At 47.3% G+C, this 14453-nt stretch overlaps 1 protein-coding gene across 1 annotated transcript; it reads left to right on the forward strand.

Annotated features, from left to right (window-relative positions):
- Positions 1-6014: 6014 nt before the first annotated feature.
- On the forward strand, positions 6015-14103 carry OTX2 (orthodenticle homeobox 2). Its single transcript, XM_054027664.1, has 5 exons — positions 6015-6086; positions 6219-6304; positions 10465-10683; positions 11182-11333; positions 13439-14103. Exons 3-5 carry the CDS (start codon positions 10587-10589, stop codon positions 14057-14059), a joined length of 870 nt encoding a protein of 289 aa, XP_053883639.1. The 5' UTR covers positions 6015-6086; positions 6219-6304; positions 10465-10586; the 3' UTR covers positions 14060-14103.
- The last annotated feature ends 350 nt before the right edge of the window (positions 14104-14453 follow it).

Raw genomic sequence — 14453 nt, forward strand, 5'->3', positions numbered from 1 at the left:
CAATTAAAGCCCCTTTAAAATGCGCAAGGGGACGAGTTGGATTTGTACAACTTGCTGGTTTATACTGCCATTAAAAAACGGAACCAAAATCGGGGGCATCCGTGCCTCGTTTCTTCTCTTTATCAGTTATCACTGGAGCAAAAATAACGTGGCCGGTCCTCGCCCCCTGGTACAGGGTGAAATGAACGCCAGGCAAGTGGACCGGGGGTGCATTTCACTATATGTCTCAGGTATGGGCACTTACACTGACATTGATGCAAGTGCATTAGCGTTAATGGTAGCAGGCTGCTTCTCATTATTAATTGTCTTTGTGTTTGGATAAAGTATGTAATCTTCTCCTCACCCACACCATTAAAATAGGTTGCCTTTTCAATTAAGAACTGTCTTGAGCACAGCAGTCAATTTTCCTAATGAAGATGCATTATATTTTCACTTTTTTTTCCCCTCTAAATAATGGGGAAATCCCACTTTTTCATTAGACATGATTACGGAGAAAGTACAACCCGGGGGGAGGGAAAGGAGGGGGGGGGGAAGCTGCCTAAACTAAATGTGGCCCATGTCGTTTATTAAATACCAGGCTTTTAAATAAATTGAAATTCTATACAGATAAGACGCCAGCTTGGGTTTCAAATATGGCCAGGCAGGCTCGCTTCCTTCAGATTAAAAAAAAAAAAAAAGGCCGTGTCCATTCTTTAAAACGCACTTATCAGATAGAAAACAATGATTAAACCAACTATAGTCGACTCTTAGCTGCAATTACGCGGGTAAACTTTTTTACTCGGTCCAGTTTGCTTACATTAAACCCGAGGCTGATGCTTGCAAATGGACTTGCACTTGTAGATAATGTGCAGCTTTTGGGGGACAAATCACACAGTTTAATCAGGCAGGAACACAGGGGAGCCAGAATGGATTTACAATGAATTTAAAATAACAAAACAAATTGAAGCTGGTGGTATTGTTTAAAACGCTGGCTTCCCCCCCATCCCCTCTGAGCAAAATACCTAGCGCTATTTTGAAAGGACTAAAGTCTGGTTTTTGACAGTGGAAAATAAATATTTCCTGAAATGAAAGAAGCGAGTTAAATTGTAGATCATTTAACAAAAACAAACAAAAAAACGGTTTTAAAAAGTGTGATAGTCCTTCCTTAATCTTTGGCAAATTAAAGGATTTCGTTTACTAGAAGATTTCCTGACCCTGTTATGCTTGTTTTGATCTTTGCTAACAACACGCACAAATCCGCCCCTTTCTTTTGCAGGTAAAATCATATTTCCAACATGCCATTTAAAAGATGAAACTATGGTTCTGTTCAGAGATGAATGTACAAAAGCCACCAAGCAATAGATGGAAGTAAGGGACAGAAAGAAGATAACACGAGGGTTCCTTTCTTATTCACGGGGTAACAACAGTTGGTTTCTGATCTTTTGCAAGTTTTCTGCATTTTGTGTGCGTGTGTGTGTAAGGGGGGGGGGCAAATGAACATTTGTTTCTCCACCAGCCAGCGGCTAAAGAAGATCTGCAAAGAATGGCAAAGAAGATTTTCGATTAAAACCTTATCCCAGCTCCACGGATTACTTTATATCGATTCTTGTATATGTGGCTGCAGCTGATGGGCTCTGATTAAAAGTCCAAAGGAAACCAAAGGAGAGGAAAAGTTCTTTGCGGATCTCACTAAAAAAAGTTGTTGTTTTTTCCCCATCTGCGGGAAATAAAGGCTGGAAAAGGTTAGGAAGGAAAGACTCGTTTCAAGCTTCGCTGAGGGTTTATTTTTCTTCTTTCTGACAAACCCTGGTTTCCCTCCCCTCCAAGCTGGCTATGAAGTTTGCCAGCACGCTAGATACTGGAGTGTGGTCGTGGTTTTAATACCAGGCTAGAACCTGATTGCTACACAGAGCTGATCATCCCGGCAACTCAGGCTAGGAGAGGAAAATTACGGAAACTGATACCCACCGGCTCCCACACTTCCCCCAAAGATGCACAGAACATTTCCACCCTAGTTCGCACCCAACCCACACCCATCTCTTTTTCGCCTCTTCGCCCAAAGACACTCATCTGCACAACCCCCAGCCAGCTCTCTCCGGAAACACACAAGATCTTCTTTTGTTACGGTCACATTCGCACTGCGAATTTATGTCTTGATTTCAGGGAGACTTTTCTGGTTTGGGCAAGAGTTCATGTTCAGCCCTTCCTCGGGTGTAGTTCCCTCTTCTCTCCCTCTCGCTCAGTGTATCATGTTTAGGAAATAGATGGTTGTAAAATTGGCAGCTTCCAGATTGCCAGATTTCTTCCCCCATCTCCTCCCCACCCTCCCCCCCATACAAATTATGAAAGTTGGTTTAATCGAGGCTGGGATGGAGACTAAGAAAAAAACCCAAAGGAGAGTCTGCAGCTCTGAGACAAAATGAAAAGGGAGCTCTTTTGAACATGGCAAGGACTGGTAACATTTCTGAAAAGTGGCTCTTGGTATTTGTGAATGGCTGTTTAAATAGCATCCTTCCCCCCCCCCCAAGAAAAATAAGTTTTTTGAGGGGGGGGGCAGGAGAAGTGTTGGAAACCGCAGCTGAATTGCAGATAAAATGCAAGGGAAGTGCGGAATATTTTAACTAGACACAAATCCGCTGAGGGAAAAGCGAAGTGAGTGGCATGCATTGCTTCCCGGATCCGACCAGCTACAGAAAGGTGGCAGATCATAAATCGGTGCGTTTTACGGGGGCTTGCTTAAGTCTCCCATAATAAACTCTTTCTTTTTGTCATCATATACAAACCGAGCAGTTCAGCGCTATCCGCCGGCGGGGAAATAAATACAAACAGCAATAAACGCTTGCAAAACAGTCAACTTAGTAGGATTGCAAAATAATGCCAAAGGAATCAGAAATAAATAGAGAGCGAAAGAGAGAGAATGGCTGATACATCTATGCAGAGAGAGAGGAAATGAATGGCTATTTAACGCAATTGGTATTGGAAGTCGAAGAACTTACTGAAAATCAGAAGTGAGAGCGCTTTTCATCCCAGAAGTAGATTTTTGGTTCTCAGAGGACAAAAGTTCTTATAGTTCAACACGCAGCGTCCACTGACTATCAATTTATCCCGAGCTAGACTGGGTTTCTGGGGCTGCCCCTGATCTGAAATGGTTTCCAAATTGAAAAGAACAGATTGGAAAGTTTTAAAAAAAAATGAAAACGCAAATTCTTACAGCGGGAGAACCAGTTTTTGCAACTTTCCCATTAGCTGCAGGAAAACTGAAGCTGCTTCAAAGTCTGTGCAGAATTCCTCCAGAAAAAAAGGTTCCCCCTTTTTTTTCCCCCTTTCAGATCCAATCTTTGCAAGAGCCATTCCAGCACATTGCTAAGCTAAAGGGAAATTCTCTTTGATAAAGCGGTGTTCCCAGCTTCTGGGTTTTAAAACCTAAATCTATATTCAAATCTGGCTGAAGGTGTGTTCTGGGATTTATGAAAGCCTCTTAAAGGGGTAAATTTACCAAACCGTGACAAAATCATCACAATCTTACTTTAGACATCTGAAGTGGATGAGAATTTTAAAGAGACCCTTGTTTATTTAAGTAACACCGTCCATTTCTGCCACTTGTTTTATTGGCCGTGCGATTATTCCAAAAGTTATTAGACTAGAGGGCAAAGGAAAGGGCTGAGAGCTCGCCTCATGCAGTCCCCTATCTACGGGAAAGGGAGCTCACTTATCCACACTGCCCCACAAGATATAAGCATGGTCAGTTTCAGGAGTTGCTGCTAGATTGGATATTTCAGTGAGGTTTTTACCCACGAAAGCTTATGCCCAAATAAATCTGTTAGTCTTTAAGGTGCCACCAGACTCCTTGTTGTTTTTACTGCAAGTCCTGTGGCTTGGACTATAACGTAGTTCCAGATCTTCTATCCCAGCTTTTAACTAGTTTCTTGGGCGCTGTATTTTATTTAACTGCGTCTCCCACTCCACCCCCATTTACGTACCCCATTCCCCTTTTACTGCCCCCCTTTTAAAAATTGATTTCGACTCAGAAAAAAAAATTCCTTCTGCCCCAGGATACACGGGAAAGAATTATCTTTAGATTTCTTCCAAGGTTATTAAATAGTGTGGGGACGAATGTGTGGGGGGGGGGGAGGGGGTTGAATTTCGATATTTATTATTGCTGCTATGTTAAATGAAATTCGGAGGGGTGGGGTGGCGGTGCCTATCTCGGGATATTTACATCATTTCGGAGTGAAGTATTGTATGCACAGATCTGTATCTAGTAACTGGGGGGGGGGGGTTACAAAGAGCCAGGACTCCCCCCCCCCTCAAAATAAATGTGTCAGGGCTGCTAAAAAGTGGGATGGTGGATCTATGCTTTAATTATCTTGGGCAAGCAGGGAATTGGACACTGCTGGGTCCCCAACAAGCAACTGCAACTTCAGTTCCGGGTTCTCTAGGCTGCGTCCCGGCCAGGAGAACTTCCCGAAAAGTAGCCCTGGAAGTGGGAGACAAGCAGCGCAAAGGGCAGGGACGGAAGGGGGGCGGGCGATTGTTGTTGTTTTACGTTGCTTTTTGTTTTCTTTAATCCCCCCCCCCCCCCGCAAATAAAACTCCAGAAGCTGTGCTGCAAATTGCTAACTCGGCTGCATTGAAATCATGCGTTAATTGCTGTCCGTCCCAAGGACAACCACGTTTGATTCCACACAAGAAAGCGCCACAAAGAGACGCATTAATTCCTCTAACTTCATTGCCACAGGTCGCCACATTCAAAGGCTCGAGCTGGTTTTATTTTAATTTTTCCCCCCGGTGCCGGTAGAGGCAGGGGCGCCGCTTTCTTGGTTGCTTTCTGTCTCCTGATCGCCGCGAGATTTTTTTTGTTAAAAAGCCTATTTTAAACGTGTTCATTGGGCTCGCTCTCCGCGCGGTGGGGAAAAGTTCGGCAGCGATCGCAGTCCGATGGGACGTGTATAAAGTGCAACGGGCATCTACCGCTCCTTGGTGCTGCCAGCAGATCGCTGACATTTCGGGATTTCTCCGGATTTTGCTTGCAGCTAGGAACCGTACAATATCCCCCTCCCCTGCCGCATCCCCTTTATTTGTATTTAAATATTTGCATGTCCTATAGGGACTGTAAATTCAATCCAGCTCGCCCCAGTCCCCCATTTTGACTGCATAGGTTATATATATATATATATATATTCTAGGTGTATGTATATTATATACTGCATAGGTTCTATATATGTTATAGGTGTATATATATTATACACACACACCCCGGGATGGCTGATGGCTCCTTTGCGCTGGCTATCCCATGCCCTCTGGAATATCTATTCTTGCAGCAATCCACTGGACCCTAAACTGGAAATCTAGCGCAGGGACAGTGGTAGCCCGTTTTCTGTCTGCCCTTGTCCTAGCCCAGATCCGCTAACCATTCGTGTGTTTAGTATGGCAGGTGGGGGGGGGGAGCCCCCTGAAATAGTTTGTGCTGGCGCCTTCTTTCTCCCTTTCTCTGGCTTAGTTTCACTTTCTTTGATACCTCAGCGTCTTCGTCTTTGACAGGCGTTTTGCTTTTAATCCAAGAGCTTCTTGGCAGCTTTTGCTTTGCAGTCCCCTGTATTTACCCACTTTTTCCCCCCTTTCCCATAATGTTTACTCTTATATTTTAATATCCTCATTTTTGTGTGTGTGTGAGTGTGTTATCTCCCCCCCCCCTCTTCCTTCTCTCCCCAGCAATAGGGTAACGTGATCTTTGCTGTCCGTCATGTTAATTGTACAATTAGTTCATATGCCCCAGCCCAGAATGTATATTTTTAAAGCGAGCATCGTTTCTTTTATGTATATTCTGGTGTCATTTTGGTCGCTGTTATTTGTTGCCTGATTGTCCCCCTGGTGCAGCAGTGGCCTGTTTTCCTCCCCCTGTTGTGTGTTTTTATTATTTCCCCCCTGGCTTAGATGTGTCAATCATTCTCTGCCTGCCATTGGTTGGAGAGTTTGCGTCAAAAAGTTGCCAGAGCGGCGCTTTCTCAGCAAATCTCCCCGAGAGAGGTAGAGACCTCAGCTCCAACTCACTCTCCACTGTTATTAAAAAGCAAATCACTTGGCCAGATCCTGCAACGGCCGACTTTGTAGGTATCGAATCCACACCCCGGCCCCTCGCTCGCCTGTAGCCTCGCTCGCCCCTTTTTCGTTGACTTCTTGGGCCAGGTGGATCCAGAATGCAAGATTTCTAACCTACTGCTTTGTGATTTCTTTTGTAGGAGAACTCTTGATTTTGAATTTGGCCAGGATCATTTGGTCCGTTTTTTGCCCTGCCCCCGGCACACGCCTCCCTAGACGCTTCAAGGTAAGTGAAAAGGGGTTTGCTTTTTTGAAAGAATCGTTTTTCGGCGCATGTGGATGGGATTCTGCTGTACCCCCTGAATCTCGCCTGTAAACCTGAGCTGCTGTATCAGGAGAGTTGACAATAAAATGCCTGCTTGCTTTTTGGGGAACGGGTGAGGGCGGATTTCTCTTTGCACCGGGCAGTCATCCGAAGCATCAAGACTCTCTTTAGATATCATTTTTGGAAGGAAATGTAACCCATTGTTTTGATTTAGACCGGTCATATTTTCGCAGTCCTGGGGGGGAGGGAGGGGAGGGGAGAGGAGCATGTTTAGAAACTGGCTCGCCTATGCCCCCAATTTAATTCATTTTCCTTTCCCCGAAATGTAGAGTCTTTCCTCTGGATGAAAATGCAGGGACCAAATTAGCTAATTGAGGAGGCGGGTAGATACAGCCCCTCGAATTTCCCCCCTTCCCTTCCTTTATGCTGTTGTCTGTGGGACTCTCCTCCACAAGATCGAGTTTTTCCATGGGGGGGGGGACAACAACCCTTATTGTTGTGGTTATTGGCCTGATCCTCTTGACTCGAGCCGCTCTCTGGCGGTACATATACTTTTTAAATAAAAAAATAATTGGAATTAAATCCCCTCGCCTCAGCGGTTATTGATAAACAGATTTCTGCCTAAGACTCCCGATCGATAGACTAAGCAAAGGAAAAAGTCATTTTGCAAACATGGCTTTGACCAGAAAGGACTCGAGGCAACAAGAAAAGGGTTAGATTAAAAAAAAAAGTGGATATGTGGAGGGGGGGCGACTCTTTAAAGCATCTTGGGGGGGAGAGAATAAATAAATAAATGGGAAACTGCTTCTATCTGCTGTTTAAATGAATGACAGGAACTGGATCGATTTCTAAAAGGGAGACGAATGGTTCGCAGCTTCATTGGAAAGGTGTTTTCAAAGAGAAGCCATTTGCTTTATATACAGGACTCCGGCGTATGTAGGTACATATTGGGTTCCGGGCCGGCGTATGTAGGTAGCAGGCACTTCCCTTCTTTGAAAGCACCTTTATTAGCTAAACTGGAGCTAATATACATACAGCTCTTTAAACTTGTTCCCCTTTAGTGGAAGAAGGTAACCTCAGTGCAAGTTTCTCCCCAGTGGTAATCTCTTCTTTATTCAGTCATTCGGGGCTACGTTTGTTTACATTCATGGCGACCCAAGCGGGCTTAAGGTGCAAATCAAATCAAATGTTTTTAAAAAGCGTGAGCCTGGCAGGATTTGGGGGTTTTAATATAATACGGTTGGTTAGTCCGTTCCTGGGTCGATCTCTGGTTTTAACCCTGCCTGTGGTTTCATTGTATAGCAATGAAGGGCTGGGTTTTGAAAACTTTGTATTTATTGTTTTGAAGGAGAATTTTGAGGTTTTGGAATGTTTTTAGTTACACTGGTCGGGTCGAATGAAGAGCAAAATTTGATCAGACCTCTAAACCCACTGCTAACTTTGGAATACAAAAAGTTCCCCTTCCTGTTAAAAGGGAGGGAGAGAGACTGTCACAAAAAATATTAAAAACCAGAAAGTGACTATGCACAAAAAAAAAAAAATCTCTTAAATGATTCTCTCACGTTCAGCCAAAGCCTGGTGGATTCCCCAAGGCCTCAAACTTTCCCTGCAGTTCTTAAAAGACCAAACACCGGGCTTCTTGTTTTGATAAACAGTGTGCCAGTCTATATGTTTTGTTTCATTGCCATCAGGCAGAAAATTAATCAGTGCACATGATCTGCAGAGCTGGGTCTGGCGGCCCGTAATTAGGGACCGTGTGCCACTCGGATTATCTCGTTAGTTTATCAAGAAAACATTTATTATAATTAATTCTTGGACGGGGTAATTATTATTGAGCGAGGGGCGAGCAACTGGTAGATTGGATCTTTGGGAGAGAGAAAAAGGTGACAGATTGCGCAGAATAGCCGTTAGGTATAAAACTGCGATCTTGCTATGAAGCAGGTCAGATCAACCAACCCGCATGCAAAGGGGCTTCGCTGCTGAGCAGGTAGGACGTAAACCAAACTTTTCATTGTATTTCCACTTGCAGGCAAGTGTGTTTTGTAAACGCCTTGGGTTTATAGTGTATCCCTCCACTTTCAAAGTGATGCAGTTTTTCTGCACTAAAAAAAAAAAAAGGATAGAAAATCTCTCCCACCAGGGCTAAAACGAATTCACTTGAAAAAAGTTTGACACCAATGATGGAAGCTTTTAATCCTATTTCAGTAGGAAACTGGGCCTGGGGATGTCCCTCTAAAAGTTGCATGTGGTCAAACACCAAAACAATACAAATAAGAGCGATTTTTTTTTTGTTCTGAGAATTTTAAAAATTTAAACTTAAATTCTTCCCTAAGGATTTTTGTGAAACAGATGCGTGAATGAACAATGTGTGTATATGTGTGTATTATACATGTATATGTCACACATACACACAAATATGCACACACAATATTCTTTTTAAAACAAACATCTTCTTATCCTATTTTTCTCCCTAATAGAAGAAGGATTTGCAAATTATTTATAATTAGGTTCAAGAGGAAATACAATAATAAGTATCTGAATGTATTAATTAATTCATGCAATTCAGGAAAGTAAAAAAAAAAAAAACCAAGTAAAATACTAATTCAAAATCTTCCTTAGACTGGGGTTTGCAGTAACATAGGAACTGAAATAGAGGAAGGTGTCTTTGTTTATAACTTGGCTGAGATGTATTTATTTAATGAAATATCTACCTTTGAATATGGGGGAAAACCCTGAAATGTCTCATTCACTTTTTTGGTGCATTAACTTTCAATTAAAGGAGATATGTTTTTGTAACGCGAAAAATAAATTAACTTCCCTATTAAGGAGTTCATTCAAATAGCTGCTTGTGCAGGAAGCCAGCCAGTCTAAAATATCACTATCCAAATCTTCTAGAGACTAGGACACTTGGAAATTCCTTACCCTTTGTCCGCCATTTTGGAAAAAAAACGTCGCTTTCTCAAAGTTGCAAAGTCCTTAGCTCTTTCCAAGAGCAGGACAAGATTTTTATTAAAGAAATGCTAATGGTTTAATCTGTCAGGATGTGTTAATGTCACACTTTGGAATCCTGAAGCAGGGTGAAAAAGTAAATAGTTTTTTTGGGGGGGGGCAGGCGGCTGCATTCCAAATAGGTGTCAGAAGGGCTTGGGACACAACACCAAAGGGAATTTGTGGCTGGAAAGTTAAATGATGACACTTCTTCTCCCATCACCTCGCTGTTTCTTAAGACCACAAAGCGGTATACAGTCTAAATGCAAGAGTGGATTGCATGGTAACGTGCATCTTCCTGTTAACACAGTCTTGCAATGGAAAGAAAATGCTGCAGATGTTCAATGATACTCTTTTACTACCAGGGGAAATCTGGAAGCAAGTTTAGCCATGTGATGATTTCTGTTTGAAAGTTAAATGCTTGTTTGTTTAGCGTTAGCTCCATAAGCAAGAGCTTCTGAAAGCCTAATAAATCTCTTACTTACCTCTAAATCTAATTACCCAAAGTACTAATTAGGTGAAAAATGGCTGACAGAAATCACTTCAAACGTGGAATGATCGTGGTGGGACAGAAAAGTTTGCCTCTTTCCAAGGTAGCATTTCAGGTCTTAAATGCACCAGCATTTTGGGGTTCGTAGCAGTTGAATGTGGCAAACGCTGGGGTAGTTAAAAAGCCCTGCAACAAGACCGAGGGAGAGATCAGTTTCTTGAATTGTTTCTTTGTTTCTCACCAATGGGCTTTGTTATCAGCATTATTTATTTAGCCAAGGAGGTCTTTGTGTCTGCAAATGGCCCCAATCAAGTTTTGTTTGAGACAATTAGCTAGTGCCAGCCAACGAATCCTATGCAAATGCCCAGGGTAGCAATACAATGTGTGCATTTGAAGGCATGGGGGGTTGTGCTCCTGCGAGGCGGGTTGTAATTACTGGATGGGGTGTAACTTTTTTTGTTGTTGTTTAAATGCGTTTATCTAGTCAGTATCCTCCGGTCCAAAATGCAGCTGGAGGTCTCGGTGTCTCCGAGCAGAGGGATTGCCTGTTGAGATTCACACTCAAACAAGCCAGCGGAGATAAGAGATCGACTCCAGACAGCTCGATTAACCAACCCCTCCTTTTTTTAATTTCACTTTGTAGACACCTGATTTCAGCCAGCCCGCCGGGACCCCGAATCTCCGCGCCCGAGGGAATCGAGACCTTCCGGGCCTTTCCCCCTTCCCCGAATTTTTGGCCAACTCCCCTCCAAGCACAACTTTAGCATGATGTCTTATCTCAAGCAACCACCTTATGCAGTCAACGGGCTGAGTCTGACAACCTCGGGCATGGACTTGCTTCATCCTTCCGTGGGATACCCGGGTAAGCGGCGTGACTCGGCCTCTGCTGCCGAGGGAGGAAAGGACTCCGCTGCGCTGGGGACTGAGTCAGGCCCCTGGAGAGCAGGGCTCGCCCCGGCCCCCGGCCTTGGGTACACTCCATAGCCCCAACCAGAGGATCTGGGGTCAGGGCAGCCAAGAACGCCCTGCCTCCTGCCCGGAGAGGCGCAGCCGGCATGGGCTGGGAAGCGGGGGGTGGGTAGCTTGGGGCAGGGGGCGCATGTCCCTGGGAAATGCGCCCCTGCGCCTTCCCCCGCCGGGGTAACTTTCACAGCTGGTGCTTGGGGCTGCGGGAGCGGGGCTGGGCGGGGGTCCCTGCCATGAGGGGCTCGGGGCGCTGGGGGCGGGGGGTTTGCTGTCCCCGGGGGGCGCTGCGCGGGGTGCTGTGGGGAAGGGTCTGCGCGGTGCCTGGGCCGGTTGCCCGGCTGGGCTGAGGGGCTGCTGCTGAATGTCACTAAGGGCCTCCGGCTGCTCTTCGCAGCGACCCCTCGGAAGCAGCGGCGGGAGCGCACCACCTTCACCCGGGCGCAGCTGGACGTCCTGGAGGCGCTGTTCGCCAAGACCCGCTACCCGGACATCTTCATGCGCGAGGAAGTAGCTCTGAAAATCAACCTGCCCGAGTCTAGGGTGCAGGTAGGGACCCATCCCCCCGCTCCCGTTCACCCAGGCCAGGCACCCGCAGCGCTGGGAGCTTCCCGGACCTGGCGCCCCAAGACACCCTCCATCAGCAGCCCCCTTCCTCCCTCAAGCGCTCCCCTGGCCGTCCTGCCTCCCACCCTGCCCTAGCCCCAGCCCTCCGCCCCTCGCCCCAGCCTTTATCCCCTGGAATCCAAAGACGACTCTCCCCAGCAGCCCTCTCCATGGATCGCAATTGCCAGAGGCAGGTTTTGTGGCCAGGAGCTGCCGCTAGGCCGGGAGAGTTCAGTTCCTTTGCCGGTGTCTGTAGAGCTGGGACAGCTCGGGGACAAACGCCCTAGGCCCAGCCAACCCTTGCTCTCCTGGAAGCTGCCGAAGGGACCCGATCCTTGCTCCCGCTGAATTGCAGGCCCCAGGAAGGGGTCCAGGGAACGTGCATTGGAAGCTCAGGGAGGAAACCTGGCTGGCGCGCACTCCGGCAAAACGCAGCTCAGTGGCTTTAGCGGGGAGTCTGATTTCCCCCTTTTCTCCCTGCCTGAGCGGTGTCACAAATAGACTCAAACCCAGGCCCAGCCTCTGCTCCCGCAGCCAGTCCGGGGGGCCTCTTTGCCGCTTGGAAGCAGCTCCCAGAGCCACTGACGGAGGCTACAGAGACTCCATAGGCAACGGGGACAGCTGCAAGGTCTCACCTCCGCCTGCCCCGCCAGCTAATTGGAGAGCAAGTGTCTGGGAGGCCATTAGACTCCAGACAAGGGACCCCTCCTGCACCATTCAAAGCCAGAGGTGTTTTGACGTCAGTGGATGAAGGCTGGGGAGAGGGTGCGGGGAACCTTAGCAGTGTTTCCAACTGAGTCAAGGGGCAGCAGAAAACTGGGTCTCACACTCACTGAGGGACTGGAGTGATGGGTAGGGAAAAGAATGGGGGAGGAGGGATCTAGTCTTGCCTTCCTTACTCAGGCAAAAATCCCAGGGAAGTCCCTTTGGCCCGAGTAAGGACTGAGCTCCGAACGTTTGTTTGGTGCAAACAACTTTCAGGGTGTTTTATTAGCCTAGTCTTCTCGTGTCTGGGGGCGCCAGCCTCCCTCCGTCTACCCACCTTGGTTTTAGGGTTTTTATCTGAGCAGCAGAGCCAGTTGTTTGAAACTTACCAGGGTCCCACTCCCACAGGTCCTGTTTTTGCCATTGACTCTACCGGTCCAGGAGAGATCCTCCGCAGGATCGGGACCTAAACCTGAGTGAAAGGGTCTATGCTACCCTCTCTGTGTCACTGGTCCCAGGGCATCTATAGGGCCAAAAGGCCAATTGCAGTAAAGGGCAACACATCTTTAAATAGCCAACTGATCTTGGGAATCTGCAACGCCTGGTGCAATCAAGTCTATATGGCCAACACAAGCAACTAGCTACAGCGAAGGTGCCATCTGCAAAAACCAGCAGTGCTATCATGTTAAAGGCCCCATTTCCCCTTCCTCTTCTCCCCTCCCCTCCCCCAGTAAACTGTCCACACAACAGGACCAAGACTTTCTGTAGACCCTAACTGGCAGCGAGCAGTGCCTTGGGGCCTGGCAGAGCCTCCAGGAGAGGGAAGGGCCGAGGCGAGAGGGCACGAGTGGAAGTGGGTTGTTGGGATCAGTGGGCAGCAGCCCCGGATGCCTGGGTTCCCCGCGGCGCGAATAATCCCCCAATCAAATACCTGCTCTGCATGTCCATCGGCGAGGCCGGGCAGCTGGGCCGGGAGCGGAGAATCCGCCGCCTGCCTCAGGGACAAGCAACGCCTCTGCGAACACGCTCTCCCCTTTGTCTCCCTGTTTCCACCCGGTGTGAGGCTCTATTGTTTCCAATTAACTGGCGGCCCTGGGGGGCCCGAGGCTGGCAGGCAGAGCAGATTGAGAGGGTTATTCCCCTCCCCCCCCCCCCCCAGGCCCTTATTAAACGGTTTGATTTGCTCATTTCTACTTCTTCCTCCTCCCAATCCCGCAGTGTGGGACCCCTTTCAAACCAGCCCCCGCTGGGATAACCCCCGGGCGCCTCCGACCCCCTCCTCGCCCCTGGGCAGGGGCATTCGCGGCACTAACCCGCGGCTTCTCTCTCGCCTTCCCTCCCAGGTGTGGTTCAAAAACCGCCGGGCCAAGTGCCGCCAGCAGCAACAGCAGCAGCAGAACGGGGGCCAGAGCAAAGTGAGGCCGGCCAAGAAGAAGAGCTCCCCGGCTCGCGAAGTAAGTTCGGAGAGCGGCACCAGCGGGCAGTTCACCCCCCCTTCCAGCACCTCCGTCCCAGCCATTTCCAGCAGCAGCGCCCCCGTGTCTATCTGGAGCCCGGCTTCCATCTCCCCACTCTCAGACCCCCTGTCCACATCCTCTTCTTGCATGCAGCGCTCCTACCCCATGACCTACACCCAGGCTTCAGGCTACAGCCAAGGCTACGCTGGTTCAACCTCCTACTTCGGGGGGATGGATTGTGGATCTTATTTGACCCCGATGCACCACCAGCTTCCTGGACCAGGGGCCACACTCAGCCCTATGGGCACCAATGCAGTCACCAGCCATCTCAACCAGTCCCCAGCTTCCCTCTCCACCCAGGGCTATGGAGCATCAAGTTTGGGCTTTAACTCAACCACCGACTGCTTGGATTATAAGGACCAAACCGCCTCCTGGAAGCTAAACTTCAATGCTGACTGCTTGGATTATAAAGACCAGACATCTTCATGGAAGTTCCAGGTTTTGTGAAGGCCTGTAGGACCCCTTTGTGATAAGAATAAATATGAATAATAAATAAATAATAATAATAAACATGCTGGGCTGAACATTCCAGTTTTAGTCAGGTCTTGGTTAAATTAAAGAGAAAAAAAAAAAGAAAAAAAAAAGAAAAAAAAAGAGACAGTTGGTGTGATCATACCTAGATTCACCTCCTGCCCAAAAGCTCTGGAAAGGAATAAAGAAGAAATGAAGGAAGAAGGCCTTAAAAGGACAGATCATCTACTGAGCAGAAGCAGACAGACCTACCTGTGTTCTTTATAGTTTTAGCCAACTGTTGGGTTTCTTTGTTTGAAAGGAATGGCAGATCATTCCACCTATGGGCCAGTTTTAAAAAGAAAGTCTAGGTTTGGTTGTGTTTTTTTTC

The sequence above is a fragment of the Malaclemys terrapin genome, chromosome 4 (genome assembly GCF_027887155.1).
Source record: "Malaclemys terrapin pileata isolate rMalTer1 chromosome 4, rMalTer1.hap1, whole genome shotgun sequence".
Classification (NCBI taxonomy): Eukaryota; Metazoa; Chordata; order Testudines; family Emydidae; genus Malaclemys; species Malaclemys terrapin.